Genomic DNA, 14,914 nt, shown 5'->3' with positions numbered 1-14,914 from the left:
CAATTTTTTATTTTAAAAAGAAGGGGCAATAATTATGATTGTCAGGACAAAACTAATCAAATAAATTATACAAGAATAAAACAAAGGATCAATTAAACATAAACTTGGTTCTTTGAAAAGATGAACAAGATTCATGAATGCCTAATCAAACTGACCAAAAGAATAAGAGGTCCAAGTAAAATTAGAGATACAAAGCAAGGCTATTATTACAGGTTCCAGTGAAACCTAATAAAAATGCTAATAGCTTGAAAACTTGTATCTTAAAAAATGGAAATCTCAAAAAAAATGGATAAGTTCTAAGATACATTTGACTTTTCAAAGCTAAGGCAAGAACATATAAACAAATAGATTTACAGTGAGCAATAAGGTTGAAGTAGCAACAGAAAGTCCCCTAACAAAGAAAAGGCCCAAGCAGAACGGCTTAGTTCCTCCATCGACCAACCCTTTAAGGAGAATCATCATCAGCACTCCCCAGACTCTTCTATAGAATGAAACATCACAATTATACCCTAATGCCATAAACAGATACCAGTGCTCTATAAGGATAAAACAATTTACCTGAGGCCACATTAAGATCAAACACCATGACAAAGCTGGCTTCATGCCAGGAATTCAAGGTCATTTAGCATGTGAGAAACAGTAAATGCAATGTAACATGTAAGCAAACATGACTACAGAAGTCACACAATTATCTCAAAATACAAAGTTTAGTATCTTTTCATCAGAACTTTTCTAAGGAAACAAACGAGGACCATATCTTACATAATGACAACTGTGTATTATCATTATCTCTGCATTGTCATTTTACACACATTTTAACAGGTTGGAGAATACTGAGCACATTCCTAAAGCCAGGAATAAAACAAGGGTACCCTGTCCCTCTGCTCTAATTCAATACAATTCACAAAGCCTTAGCTATAACAGTACAGCAAGAGAAATAAAGAGGAAACGGATAGCTCAAGACACCCAAATATCCCTCTTTGCAGACAAACATGACCTTATGCTAAAAAACTAAAACTAAAACTAAAACAAAAAAACACCAAAGACTCAGCAGGACATGTTCAAAGTAGCTCTACACAAAGGAAGCATGCAAAAATTGCCACCTTTTAAGACTGAGAAAAATGAGGCCTGGCCCACAAACTGGGAAGCCATTTCTGAACCAGGGCACATTGGCTCAGGGGTACAGCTGCTGACCACCAAGTTCCCTGGTCCCTTTGTGGAGATGGGAACTACTGTCAGACATTGTATACGTATGTATTAGTTAAATTTTACATTGCTGTGACATAATAAAGGGCAGCATAACTTAGGAGACTAAGGATTTATTTGGGCTCATGGTTTTAGGGGATTTTGTTCATGCTAGAGAGGAAAGCATTCAGAGCATCCATGCCTTGCCATGGCCAATCCCTAGATAGCAGCTAAACCGGAAGGCAAGAGAGCATGTCTTGAAACCAGGGCTTGGCTCTGCCTTCCAAGGCCCACCTTGGTGAGGCAGGTGCCACATAACTCACAAAACAATGCCCCCAGCTAAGAGCCAACATACACATAATGTGTGTTCAGACACAGCCACCACCACCACATAATGTTACTGCCATCTCACTTTACAGGTTAGAAAAGCTGAGGTTGGAATAAGCTGTTGATTGTTTAGTTCACACACGTGAACAGGAATCCAGGATAAAATTTTAGGGTCATGTGTTGTCGGTCTGTGACCCATGCTCACAGTAGTTTGGCTTCTCCTGATTGTTTTGTTTTGTTTTATTTTGTTTTGTTTTGCTTTGCCAGTTGTCCTTGAACTGAGCATGGCGGTATTCCTGTTTGATTGTTTTTCTGACTCTGCCTAATATTGAAAGGCTGAAACCTTAATTTATAGGCTTTGTTCTCCTTGTTAAGTCTGTTTCTGCAAGTTATCATATAGATCTAATAATGCACTGAGCAAGACCAGAACAGAATCTATTTATATAAGATTTCTGAAATAAAGTCCTGTTTTGTAATGTGAACAATTGAATGTTGTTAAGTTAATAGCTCTCTTCTTCTTTCTTGGCTTCACTAATTCAATATAAGATGGTTACTCAAACTCAGCTTTGAAGTCAGCTAGACTACTGCGTTTGAGCTCGTTTTTAAAGTCTACATTCTCAGATCAGAATTTGCTAAGGAGATTATTAAATTTGGAGAAAAGTCCATATTCTTGGCTACAAACTAGTTCTGAAAGGCCTGCTTTATAACTGTGTGCTGGGGGAAGCAGATAGACTGTTACTCTTACCAGGAATCCATTCTCTGACCCAACAAAAAGCACAATGGTACATTTTTACAGACAACAAATCTAAAATATAATGAAATAACTTCTGATTTACAGGGAAATTATAATGCAAATTTATATCATGAATGTCAGATACTATTTGTAACAAATTTAGTGTTTTGAAAGGTGTTTATTTCAAATCAGCAAACTTTGAAACTAAAAAATTTTAATATGGAACCCAAGAACCTATAGAGAGATAAGTAAAATATCCACAAAGAACATGGAAACATAAACATTACAAAGTCAGGCACTGAAGCTAATTAAGTGGAAAACAGTGGACGAGTAGAGAGATGATACCAAGAGATAGGATTTTGAAAAGAATGCCAAGGCAAGGAAGTCTGTAGTAGAGCTAATAGAGGAACAGAGATATCTCAAGTGAATAAGAAGCAAAATAAACAAAGTCAAATTCACATCATCAGCAAAATAATAATAATAAAAAACAATACTCTCATCTTGAACATAACTCCTATAAAAAGATGAATAAATTACTCATTTTCTAGAAACATGCAATCAATTTTCACAAGGAAAACAGAAAATCTAAATGATAAACATTAAAGAATTAACATCAGAAATCCAGGGGAACTCAAATTAAGAGAATTACATTGGCAGTCTCCATCAGACGGTCAGAAAGCAGCTGCCTTCATAATATGCACACTCTCCTGCAGCATTAAAGTAGGATGGAGACACAAGAAGCTTGCTCCGTGAAACCAGAATAATCTTGACTTTTGCAAAGCAAGTGGCTGAGTTCATCCCAGGAAATGAAAATGCAAGATGGGAACTACTGTCAGACATTGTATACGTATGTATTAGTTAGTTAGTGAGGGATTGTTGGGGTAGAGCATCTGTCGAGCCAAAAGAACCCGGGGGTTTCATCTCCAGCACTGCACACAACAGGAAAGACCATCTTACTAATTAATGCTCATCATTTCAGATATCTGAAATAAAACGCTAACACAATTCAGCTGGCTATAACAATGACATGAAAAGTGAGTTTATCCTGGAAATGGACCCTTGATTCCTCACAGAAAAATAGGTTAATGTAATCTATCATATTGCACATGAAGAAGAAAAGGCAATCCATAACAATCAACACTGATTGATAATAAAATCATGCATGCCCTGTAATGAGGGAAATGGGATGCCTACGCTAAGCCGATCATAAACATAATAACTAGCCACACAGTCTTAGAAGCATTCCCATGAAAACGGATGTGTGTGCTCCCTGCCACTGTCCTGCAGGTATAAAAACCAAAGCTGAGAGATGATGGAAAACAATCAACTACAGGGCTGTGCAGAAGAGACCAGGAACTCAAACAGTGCTCAAATACAGGAGAGCAAATTGCTCATTCTCCTCCCCAGATCATGACAGTCAACTGACAAAATATCTTAGAAGACCAACGTACTGAATGACTGACATCCCCTACCAGCAACTGGGAACTGCAGAAGGTAAACTGCAGCCATTATGGAGTGTAGCCAACAACTACACTACCCCAGTAAATCTAGGCGGAGAAAAACATGCTTTCTGCTTTTTCAATTTTTTGACCAGTATTGGAAAGCATGAGAGAAAACCTGCCTAACATGGTAGAAAGCCTACATGGAGATTCCATGTTTACATAATGTGCTACCATCAATTTAATGTGCTGAGAAATGTGTTTCTAATGGAAATATCAGTAAGTTTCTAACATTTGGTACATTCCTCAAAATTCAAGTCCAGAAGCAAAGATCCTAGAATATGTAAGAAAAAAATGTTTGCAAAGCAGACAAATGGAAGAACTTGAAGCTCAGCTCAGGAGACTGATGCCAGAGATGTAACTTTTTCTCAAACATCGGGTCTTCATTCATCCTCTCATCCAGGCACACATGCTTCTGATTCTATTCTGTGTCAAGCGCTGCTCTCTGCTTTGAGAACATATCAGCGAAGGAAACCAACAAAAAACATGGTGGTGGTGGCTAGCCTTCCAGTGGGTGGGAGATGAGATAACAAATGAAATATACTGCAGTAATGGATAGCTATCAGGAAGCCAACTGTCAAGAAGAAAAATTGTGTGGGTAGGAAAGCTGTATATCAGAGATGAGTGAAGAAGGTTCTCTTCGGTAAAGGATGCTTGAATGGGGTCCAGAGGAGCTACACAGCCTTCCCAGGTAACAGAAGTAGCAGGAAGGAGGAAGGGGAAGCACAAATGCGGGGGCAGGGCACAAATATCTTGGGATGGAAACACAGAATGGGAGGGATGGTGAGTGCTTCTGAAGCACAGCAACAAGAATCTTAACAGGAGGAGAATACAGGTGGCAAAACAGCCAGCGGCGCTACCATGGATGTATACCCCGAAGGACACGCCAACTGAATCTGTATAGACATGTCCCTGCTGTGATGTAGCCAGGATACTGTAGTGGAGGAGGAGATGAAGGAGAGGTGGCAAGAAAACCTGACATCCCCCTAGAATGAGGTAGACACTCAAGGGCAACCATCTGGGAAGGTCAGCGTTAAGACAGAGCAGCCAGGGTGTGCTCCAGGATGTGATGGCAGGCACCAGTGTCCAGAAACTCTGAGCACCTGTAAGCTAAGAAGCTGGGGAAGTGATTGGTGCAGGACCAACAGGATCTTTTACATGACCAAGAGGAAAGGACGAGCATCTACTAAAAGGTCAAAATAAATCAGAATCACACCTCACACTATAGGGGCCTAAGCTCCTGAAGCATTCAAAAACTCATTAAAAAAAAAACTGATACAGTATTTTTAAAGAAAAACAGTGAACAATTATTGTTTGGGAACTATTTAAAGGTAGAAACTAATTTCCTAAATGAGAAAGAAAATACAACTCAAAAATTTAAAACTAAACTGAGTGTTGTGGTGCACCACAGGAGGCAGAGGCAGGCAGACCTCTGTGAATTCGAGGCCAGCCTGGTCTATGCAGCAAGTTCTAGGACTGCTAGGGCTGTTGCATGCAGAAACCTTGTCTTGAAAAGCTAAAAAGAAAAAGGAAAAAAAAAGGAAGGAAAGAATGAAGAAGAGAAAGATAGAGGGAAGGGAGGGAGAAAAAGAGAGGGAGGAGAAAATCTAAAAAATAAATAACTTTACTATTTGAAATTTTTCTCCAAGGGAAGCCTACTGCTACCACATTCCTAAATAGGTATAATCCTTAACTGCACTGTAAGTACTCATCTACGGGAAAGTGTAGAGCTCATCCCTCATCAAAGAAGCTTCCTTTCCCACCAGCAGAAGACAACCACTACAGAAAAACAAATGGTCAAAATGCAGAAAACACCCAAGGTAGGGTACCCAGTTAATATAGCTACAACACAGTGCTTAACCTACCTGAAGCTCAGAGAACATCAAGGAAGAAGGGGAGGAAAGATCAAAAGAGCCAGAAGACCAGGAAGTCTGCTACAAGTTTGAGTCTACATATAACAAGAAAACTGTACCCATGAAATCTCAACAACATGGCTGCTGAAACAAGACCAGAACACTAGTTGACAATAGTTGACATGCCAGCATGCACAGGGAAATCTCACGTTCCTCCTTCCCCCTAGATGAAGAGCTACAGGTGATTAAAACTTACTGAGAGCAAGATAATTAGTCTTCTCCAGAGTTGAGTACCCTAAACAGTTATCTAATACCAATCATCAGCCTTAAGAATGTATACATATAAACACACTAAACCTACTCATCAGGTTCATATATCTATTTGCATATATGTGTGTGTGTGTGTGTGTGTGTGTGTGTAACAATAATTAAAGAATAAGAGGCCATGAATTTGAAAGGGAGTGGGGGAGGGGATATAAGAGGGAATGAAGAGAAAAAGGGAAGGGAGCAAGATGTAATTATATTTCAGTGAAAACAAATGAAAATTTTATGGAGAAGAGAAAGGGGGAAATTATGTATTTTAATTAAAATTAAGTTTAAAATTAAAAAAAATAAAATTTATTTCTGAAAAAAAGAAATGAATTGAGAAGAAAAGAACCAAAGAGATGGCAGGTCAAATTACACTAGGCAACTATAGAATAGTTAGTATACTAGACCTACAAAGAACTACTCCCAGCCAATCAAAAGCAAGCACAGCTGTAGCCAGATAAATGATGTGAAAAGACAAAGGGCAGAAAGAGGCAGAACAGCCAATCCTGCCCATGACAAGCCTGCTGCAGCTGTGTATGATCAAGAAAACACTTAGCAAATGGCTGCGCCATCACTCAACACCCAGTGGTTTAGCCCAAATTAAAGCCTCTCCAACACCAGAGGTAGCCAGAAAATGAAGGACCCAGAAAATTCCCAGATGTAGCAGGAGAATTCAGAGACCCCAGGACTGCTGAGGAAAAGAATAGGGCATGTCGCAAATCTGCGTCTCATATATATGGTGAGAGAGGACATTGTAGTGTCCATTGTAGGTGGCTGTATGATAGGGCTCTCTTGCTGGATCCCTGGGTTGGTGGGGACTGCCAAGCTTTCCCTGCTCTTTCCAGGGGAGGCCAATGACAGGGGCTGTATCTTGCTCCAGGAGAAAACAGCATGCCCCGCTACCTGTCACTTGACTTAGCCTGCTGTTCATGTTGGATCCTTTAGGGCCTCAAGGCCACTATGGGGACCCTGAACCTCAAAGAACCAGCTTATTTATTTCAACACTGCTACAGTTTTGGTTGTGACTGTGAAGAAGTCCAGGAAGGAAGCTATGTCTCCAAAAACTGACTACAACTGCATGGAAGTAGAAAAGTTGGAATGCTGCAAATCCATTGCCAAATTATCTTGGAGCATCTTTAGCCTCCTTAATAGCCATTTATTGCCCTCCTTTGTATGTGATATATCATCATTAGTTATCATTGGGTAGATCTTTTGGAATGTATGAATAGATCCTTTGTTTCCATTGATCAAAGTGCTAAGAAAACTGTCAAATAGCTAAGGCCTATAGCGGAGTTTCCCTTACTTTGCTGTTGGTACCTGATGTACCAACCAGTACGTTTGAAAAGTTGGTTGAACTATCACTCAGCTTGTTCTGCAAAGCTTGTTCTATAAAGCTCTTGAAATTGATACCTCATAGAACATGGTATTTATAGAGATCTGAATCTCTGTTCCCTAACTGTTATTCACATTCGGCTCCAGAATACACCATCTCCTTTTTTTTTTTTCTTTTGTGCAGAGAACTGTTTCTCTCATTGAAGTAAGTGTGCCACAGGAATCTTGCATCTTCTGCCATCATCCGTGAGGCTGGAGCCGCCTGAATTGTAAACCCGGAACGGTGTGAAACCTCACACCCGCTATAGCCTTGGCAGCGGCTGTCTGCATCCACCATCATCCTGACTGGCTTCTGTATTACACAGGAAATAAAAGACTGTATGCTCCTTAAATGAGTGTAGCTGGGCCTGCTTATATTATTAAAACACATACTCCCAGGCGCCAGTGGACACAAACTCCATAGAGTGACAGAGTCACTGAATAGTCGCTGGAGGTTGGATACATTCATCTTCAACGGCAATATAGTACACTCGGGGAATCAGAAACTTCCATTTAAAGACAAGGACACAATGGGGTTCTACCGTCTCTGTGCTTCATTATTTAGTAGCTACTAGAAAACACACACACAGCAAAATATCAGCATCTTGTATGTGACACACGGGCACTCTAATCTTATTTTTCACACCACTCAATGTGTTTCAGGATGTTGGTATACTGATATCCCAACTTTTGACCATCTGTTTGTCTTAGACCCATAGAATGACCAAGAATTCTCTTTCAAGCATCAACCTGGACTCTCCTGGTTACAACATAAGTATTTATGGAGCTGGGGAGATACTCAGTCAGTAAAGTTGTGGTCACACAAACAAAGACTTGCGTTTGGACCCCAGGGCCTGCATAAAAAGCCAAGCACAGCAGTACACATCTACACTGCCAACGTGGATGGGAGTGAGACAGAAGGGGCTTGAGAGGCAGCCAGTCTAGCCAACCAGAAAACTAAAATGGAAGCACCCCTTGTCAGCCTCTGGCCTCCATACATACACATGCACACACGAGCGCTCACACACAGACACAAACACCCTCACACACACAGACATAAATGTTTGCAAAGTCAGAAATATATTTTTGTATATGGAAACATCTTTCAAATTAAAACATCCCTCAGACCAGAAGCCTGGGAAAAGTATTGGTGATTAGGCTAACAGCAAGGAAAGGGGAGACACTTTCTAAAAAAAAAAAAAAAAAAATAGTCCTAATGTGAAGACAGAAGGGTACTCAGAGCTCCCCACTCTGGCCTAATTACTATGTCTTTCTTCCTCCTGGGCTTGGGCCTTGCTGGCCTCTGCTGACCCAGCCGAATGCACAAAGTGGACTGATATGTACACAGACTCTGTGTCCACATGGCTTTGATTTGGAAGCAAAGATGAATCACCCCCAAGCTGGTAATCTGATCTTTGCCCTTCTGCTGGTAAACAGTTAAAAGATGCTCAGTGCATTCCCTACCTCTTGAAATGAGAGTAGCAAACAAAAGAGGCCAGAAGGGGCCTGGCTCCAAGAGGGGAAGCCATTCATCACCTTCAGGGAAAGGAATGTAAATAGGTTCAGATTTAGTCTCTGGTCTCCCCCTAAGCTGAGAAGTGGTGGAGGGTGGGGGCTCAGAAATACTCACCTTGTTTTGGTGAGTGGGTTAAGGGTCGGAGGTCAACAGGGCTGCTCCAAGGGGCCACACAATGAGAAGCTGTTTAAAATCAGAATTCTTTTTGCTCTAATTTTCCAAAGCAATGGGGTCAACCCAGTGGTTGAGTGCTGGTGGGGTCCTCTGTGTGTGTGTCCTGCCTCTTTGTCATAGGGCAATTCCAGCAGTTACAGATCAAGAAAACACAAGAAGCTGTCTCCAGGGCTGTTACTGCAAGTGTCAGGGTTTCCCAGGCCATCACTGTCAGGGGATACTATACTTCTCCACCTTAGAGAAGACGTGGGGGCAGACAGTGGGTCAAGCTGTGAAATGGACATAGGATGGTTCATTTCACATGGACACCCACACCATGGGTAGGGTGGGGACTACTGGCTGGATGTTCTGTGGTCAGCACTGAGACTGGACACATCTGGCCAACCTGTGGCTTAAAGCTTGGACATTGTCTTCAGAGGGAGCATAAGGAAGCTGGGCTCACTGCTCAGTCTGGCCGCAAGGGTCTGGCTGTGAGAAGTAGTGTCTTCCAGGACTGTGACAATGGTATCGCCTCTGCCATCACAGCTACAGGCAGGGATGGTAATCTCATGGGTACCACTGAGCTTTCCAAGGGTTCATATGTCCTTGAACAAGGATTTCTACTGGAGGTATTAATAGTAACAGAGGAAGAAATAGATCACTAAAGGTACTTCTGAAGGTGGAATAGGACCAAGGCTGGAGAAAGGTCAGAGGCTCACTGGCACCCAGGCCTGGCACTAGGATGTTAGTAGAACTCCCACTTTTTCTGCACATTTTGTTGTATGGTGTTATATGTCAGCCTTAGCGGAAAAGAGTTCCCCATCTGGACAATTTCTTATGATAATTTTGGCCTCATTATTCTTCATAAGCCTGCAATCCAAACCTCAGCCTCAGCTATGCCCAAGGGTGGTTGTCCAACAAAATGAAGTGAGCATCGCTCCTCAAAGCTGGGTGTGGCCCAAGTATCTCCAGCAGCCTCTGATACCAAAGTTGTTAGGCTTGGAGACGGAGTCCTAGCAACCTAACACCCTAGGCTCGCCCACTCATCTTCAACGTTAAAAAGAGAAGGAATGGGAGGGGGGAGTGCATACTCTACAAGCACGGGATCTGAGTGCAATGCCCACCTAAATGTCAGGCACCTATAGGCACAGATCTGGGGATGAATGATACTCTCTGGCTGACATGGTGAGCTCCAGGTTCAGTGGGAAACCATGTCCTAAAACATAAAGGGGGAAGGGGAGGTAGTGAAATGGCACATTAGATAAAGGGGCCTGCAGCACAAGCCTGACAATCTAAATTCAATCCCCTGAACTCATGTAAATGTTGGAGTAGAGAACTGACTCCATAAAGTACATGAGTACCGACCATGGCATGCTCATATGTATTCACACACACATCATACATGCATACAGTCAATAATAAAGTGGGGAGTGATAGACAATGACACCTGATTTCTACTTATGGCCTACACAGGCAAGCATGCACATACACAGAGAGAGAGAGACAGACAGACAGACAGACAGAGACAGAGAGAATGTAATAGTGCAAAGTTAAGAAAGGAGATTTATTTAACGGGGACCACATGGAAAGAGGAACAAATAAAGAAGTTCAAACACATCCCCCCACCCTTGGTTTATCTTTAGGATCCTGGCTTGAAGTTAGGTTTAGATGCCTGACAAGAGGCACGCAGAGCTGAGTAGTCCTGGCCAGGGGTGGTCCTCACCAGCTCTGAGCCATCTCAGGTTCTTCTGCAAGGGGCTCTGACAAGTTGCTAGAATTATGTGAAATCTCTTTCAAGTTTCTCCTCTTTTAGCACTAGCCTTCTCTCTAGTCCTCCCAGCAAGAGATCCTGGGGGAAATTGTAACGTGGGGGAGACCACTGTTTTAATAGACTGATAGCCAAACGGAGGCCCACAAGTGACTCTTTAGAATACCTTCATTCCTGCCAGGATGGTTACAGATGGCCTCACTGGTAGGGGATAAGAGATGGAAGAGCAGGAAAGCTGTCTACTGAGGCCAATACTCAAGCTAGAGAACACTGGGAAATGAGCCAGGGTCTGGGGAAACTTTGTAATTATCTTCTTGCATATTGAAGGTAAACCCAACTAAATGTACTTTTGTCAGTAACTCTGCCAGCACACACCATTTACTAAGCAACAGTCACAGACAAGAAAAGCCCAATGTTCCATGATAAGCATCTTAGCACATGTGTTTTACATTGATTGCTGAGGGCCAGGGGCTAATATAGTGCCACAACCCACCAGACATGAGCAATACACAATCCTCTTGTCATGGTTCTGGATGTTCTGGACCGGGATGATCCTGGGTCAAGGTGTCTTCAGGGTTACTTCCTTCTAAGACATTGAACAGTAGCCTCATCCCTGGCTCTCTTCCCTCTGTATGCCTGTGTCCAAAGTCTCCCACTTTACGAGGATACCTGGCATACTGGGATGAGATCCATCTCCTCCAGTTGACCTCCTCTTCGTTTGACTGCACCTGCTAAGAGCCTCTTCCTAAAGGAGGCCACACTCTGAGGACAGGACCTTACAACACACAGTCCAACCATCATATTTTTCCAAATTCCTTTTTAGTGTTACGACAGCAACTAGCCTTCATACATATATGTTTATTTTAGGCTTATTTTATTATTTTGTGAGTATAAGTGTTCTGTGCACCACATGTGTGCTTAGTACCTGAAGAGCTGGTGATCCCCCATGTGAGTTCTGAGAATCTCATGCCTGGGTGCCTGGCAATAGCAGCAAATGCTCTTACCAACAGCCCACAATTAGTGTTCTTGACATCCCTGTGCCCCGGGCCAGAATCCATCTCAATCCCCCACAATGGAGCGCCATTTGAAGAAAAATAACCATCATCTTCTTTTTTCGCTTATGAATGGAGTTTTTTAAACTGAAAATCCATTCTTAAGTAAAATATATATATATATATATACATATATATATATATATATGAATTAGTTGTTAGGACTGTATTCCAAAATTGACTGATGATTCACCCCCATCTCGGCTAGAATTGATTGAGATGCCAATGAGGACAGACACTCAAGGTCTAGATTAGCTACGACAGTGGTTCTCACCTTCCTGACGCTGGGACCCTTTAATACAGTTCTTCATGTTGTAGAGACCGCCACCCATAAAATTATTTTTGTTGCTACTTCATAACTGTAATTTTGCTGCTTTTAGGAACCATAATGTAAATAATTTTGGAAACTGAGGTTTGCCAAAGGTTGAGAACCGCTGTGCTAGGGCCACATTTGAAAAGGTCTATTTCTAGCCCACCACAAACATCTTCCTAGAGGAGGTGTCAAGAGTAGGTAGGAGTAACATATATTTAGAGCAAGAGCACAGGGGTCTGTCATGTCTACACTGTCGTGTCCTTAACGTGTGACTTTCCCAGCCTCTTGGAGACTTTGTGTAACAGAAAAAATGGACAAGAGTTTAACTTCCTTGTTCAACTTTTTTGAGGAGTAAAACAGATGTTAATATACCCCATGAGGTAGTGTGTTGCAGATTTCTAGTAATGCCCAGATGTCCTAGGGCACCCTGGGAAAACCAGACTATACCCATAAAGGGAACCAGACAATCAGGATGTGCATGGATTAGCAGGCACTGTGTGGAGGCAGAGGACTCTATTATCTCGTTACTAGTTCCATGTGTCAGAATCAAATCAACAGCGGACCTGCAATTCAATTACTTGTCTTATTTTTTAATTCAATCGTTTCCTCCTTTCCTTAGTAAATTTAATTTTTTTCTTTTTCTAATGAAGCTCTTAGAAAAAAAATAATTGAATCATTGCTTTATTTTAATGAGCATGACTAAGCAGTGATGGATAAGGCCAGCTGGAAGGCGGGCTCAGTGGGTACACCGTAAGGAAGGAAATATGAATGCACAATCCTCTGAAAATGTATGATCAGCTGGGAACCTGCATGGACCAAGAAGGCATAACTGGAAGGATATATATCATCACACCCACTTCTCAAAAACAAATGACAGCTCTATCACAAACGTCAAAGTCTTTATTCAAAGCAAAACAAAATCCGTTTGCAGAACAATGTATCACATCAGAATTTATTCCAATAAAATACACTATTTCAAATTGCCGCAGTACAGTCTTCCCTTTCCATATAAAACCTGGCTTCAAGTGTCTCGATGCTTACGTAGATGAAGCCTGATGTGCCAATAGCCATGCCCAGCCTATCCCTGGGCACTTCCTAGTTCTTCAATATCGACTTCCCTGTGTCCTGAGCCCTGATAAGCTAGAACTGCCACTCTCTGATGTGTTCCCCCAAGAGAGGTGCTGAGGCGAGCACATCTATAGTGTGGCAACCGAGGTCTGACCACAGAGATCGAGCTCGTGCTTTACTGACCACTCAGCCACACCTAAGGTTCCTGGAGTCCCATCATGTCCCTTAGATGCTACTCCAGGACACCTCTGTCTGCCCACATCTCTGTGTCTACCTGTTTGTGTCTCCTCTTTCATATATTCCTCAAATGCATAGATCCAGGAAGATAGATTCCTCATTCCATCCATCATCCTCCCCAAAGGTGGTAAAGGTCTATCTTGTCCACCACTCTCACAATTCCCACAGAAACTTGGGCTGGGAACTAAAGAGGTTCCACTTCAGAAGCCATGCCTTTGCAGCCAGCTGCTGTCTCTACTGCCCAGCACCCTGTGTCAAATGCAGGGAGATCTTTGTGCTCCCATGAAGCAAGCGGGGAGGGGCAGGGAGAAACATGGAGGTTTGAAAGCACTACTTTCTGTCCTGCATTCCCAGCAACACTTTTGTTTGCAGGTAAGCATGACCACTCAGTGACCAGTGTGACAGCCAGTAAAGTGCTGGACTGCCCTGGGCAGATGATATGTCTTGACAAGGTACTGATAAGATACCTGGTCAGGAGAGAAATGCTTTCCTTTCAGCTTGCTGAGCAGGTTGTTACTGGGTGTGGAGGCTGAGGAACAGAGGAGAAGAAGTATGGAGTTGTGACTCATGGGCTACATTCTAGGTACCCCTACATGTTTCATAATGTGCCTGTTGTGGTTTAGATCTGAATTTGTACTTGTGTTTGCCTCCTGGGTTGGAATTTTTTGATGTATAATGGAAGGGTGTGTTTGCACCTAATTTCTGGAAATACGTGAGAAACTGAACTTCCATTGAGCTCTGTTCTGATGTAACTGGGATGCCCCCGCTTGCCCAGTTGCCTTCTACTTTGGTATCTCACAGCTCTCCATCTCATTGGTGGAGTGAGTGTTCAGCTGTGCCATGAACATCACACTGCATGCTGACATCATTTTCCCTGCCTTCAACACCAACACGTAGACATCTGTAAAGCCATGAATAGCACACATGGGAGCCAGGCCAAGCAGCCAGGCTTTGAATATGTACCCTCGCTAGTCACATGACGTTACAGACCTAAACCTGCCAAAGAACTTGCATATTTGGGCTTCCAGAACATGGGAGCTTAAGAGCTTTCTGAGATGAGATAGGTTGACCACTTAATCTCCTAACTGAGAACACTGCAGTCCTAAGAGGACAAGCTATCTCTGGGATGCATGATCTTGGACTGTGTAGACCTTCACCTGAGTCTCCTTTTGCCAGTTGTCATCAGTTTGGAGAGAGTTGGTACTGAACCTCTCCTGTTCCTGCTGGATATCAGTAACCCATCTAGAGGATCCCAGTGAAACCACCCACACAAGCAGGTGTTCTGTCTACCTTCTAGTCAGTGTTGAGGGAGGGCCTGGGTTTGGGATCTACTCCAGGATAAGAGGTTCTCACCTGAAGTGGGGGAGACAATTGCACAGTAAATCTCAAGCTATGCCATTAACATTATCTGAGAGATAAAACACTCCTGGTACTCAGTCGATGTCTTGATGAGTGCATAGGTCTCACTGGCTTAAGATTTGACTTTTAAAAAGTAACATCATGAAGAATCAAAACATAGAGGAGGTTGCT

The 14,914-nt window shown here is 42.4% G+C and overlaps 1 protein-coding gene across 1 annotated transcript in view; it reads left to right on the top strand.

Annotated features, from left to right (window-relative positions):
• Positions 1–7,582, top strand: part of Pkd1l1 (polycystin 1 like 1, transient receptor potential channel interacting) — a 123,756-nt gene extending 116,174 nt beyond the window's left edge. Inside the window, exon 51 of the mRNA XM_060365206.1 lies at positions 7,423–7,582. Coding sequence (XP_060221189.1) covers positions 7,423–7,488 — 66 coding nt within the window. The 3' untranslated portion in view covers positions 7,489–7,582. The remainder of the gene's footprint in view (positions 1–7,422) is intronic.
• The last annotated feature ends 7,332 nt before the right edge of the window (positions 7,583–14,914 follow it).

This window comes from Meriones unguiculatus, chromosome 12 (assembly GCF_030254825.1).
Source record: "Meriones unguiculatus strain TT.TT164.6M chromosome 12, Bangor_MerUng_6.1, whole genome shotgun sequence".
Classification (NCBI taxonomy): domain Eukaryota; kingdom Metazoa; phylum Chordata; class Mammalia; order Rodentia; family Muridae; genus Meriones; species Meriones unguiculatus.
This window is presented reverse-complemented; position numbering and strand designations above follow the sequence as displayed.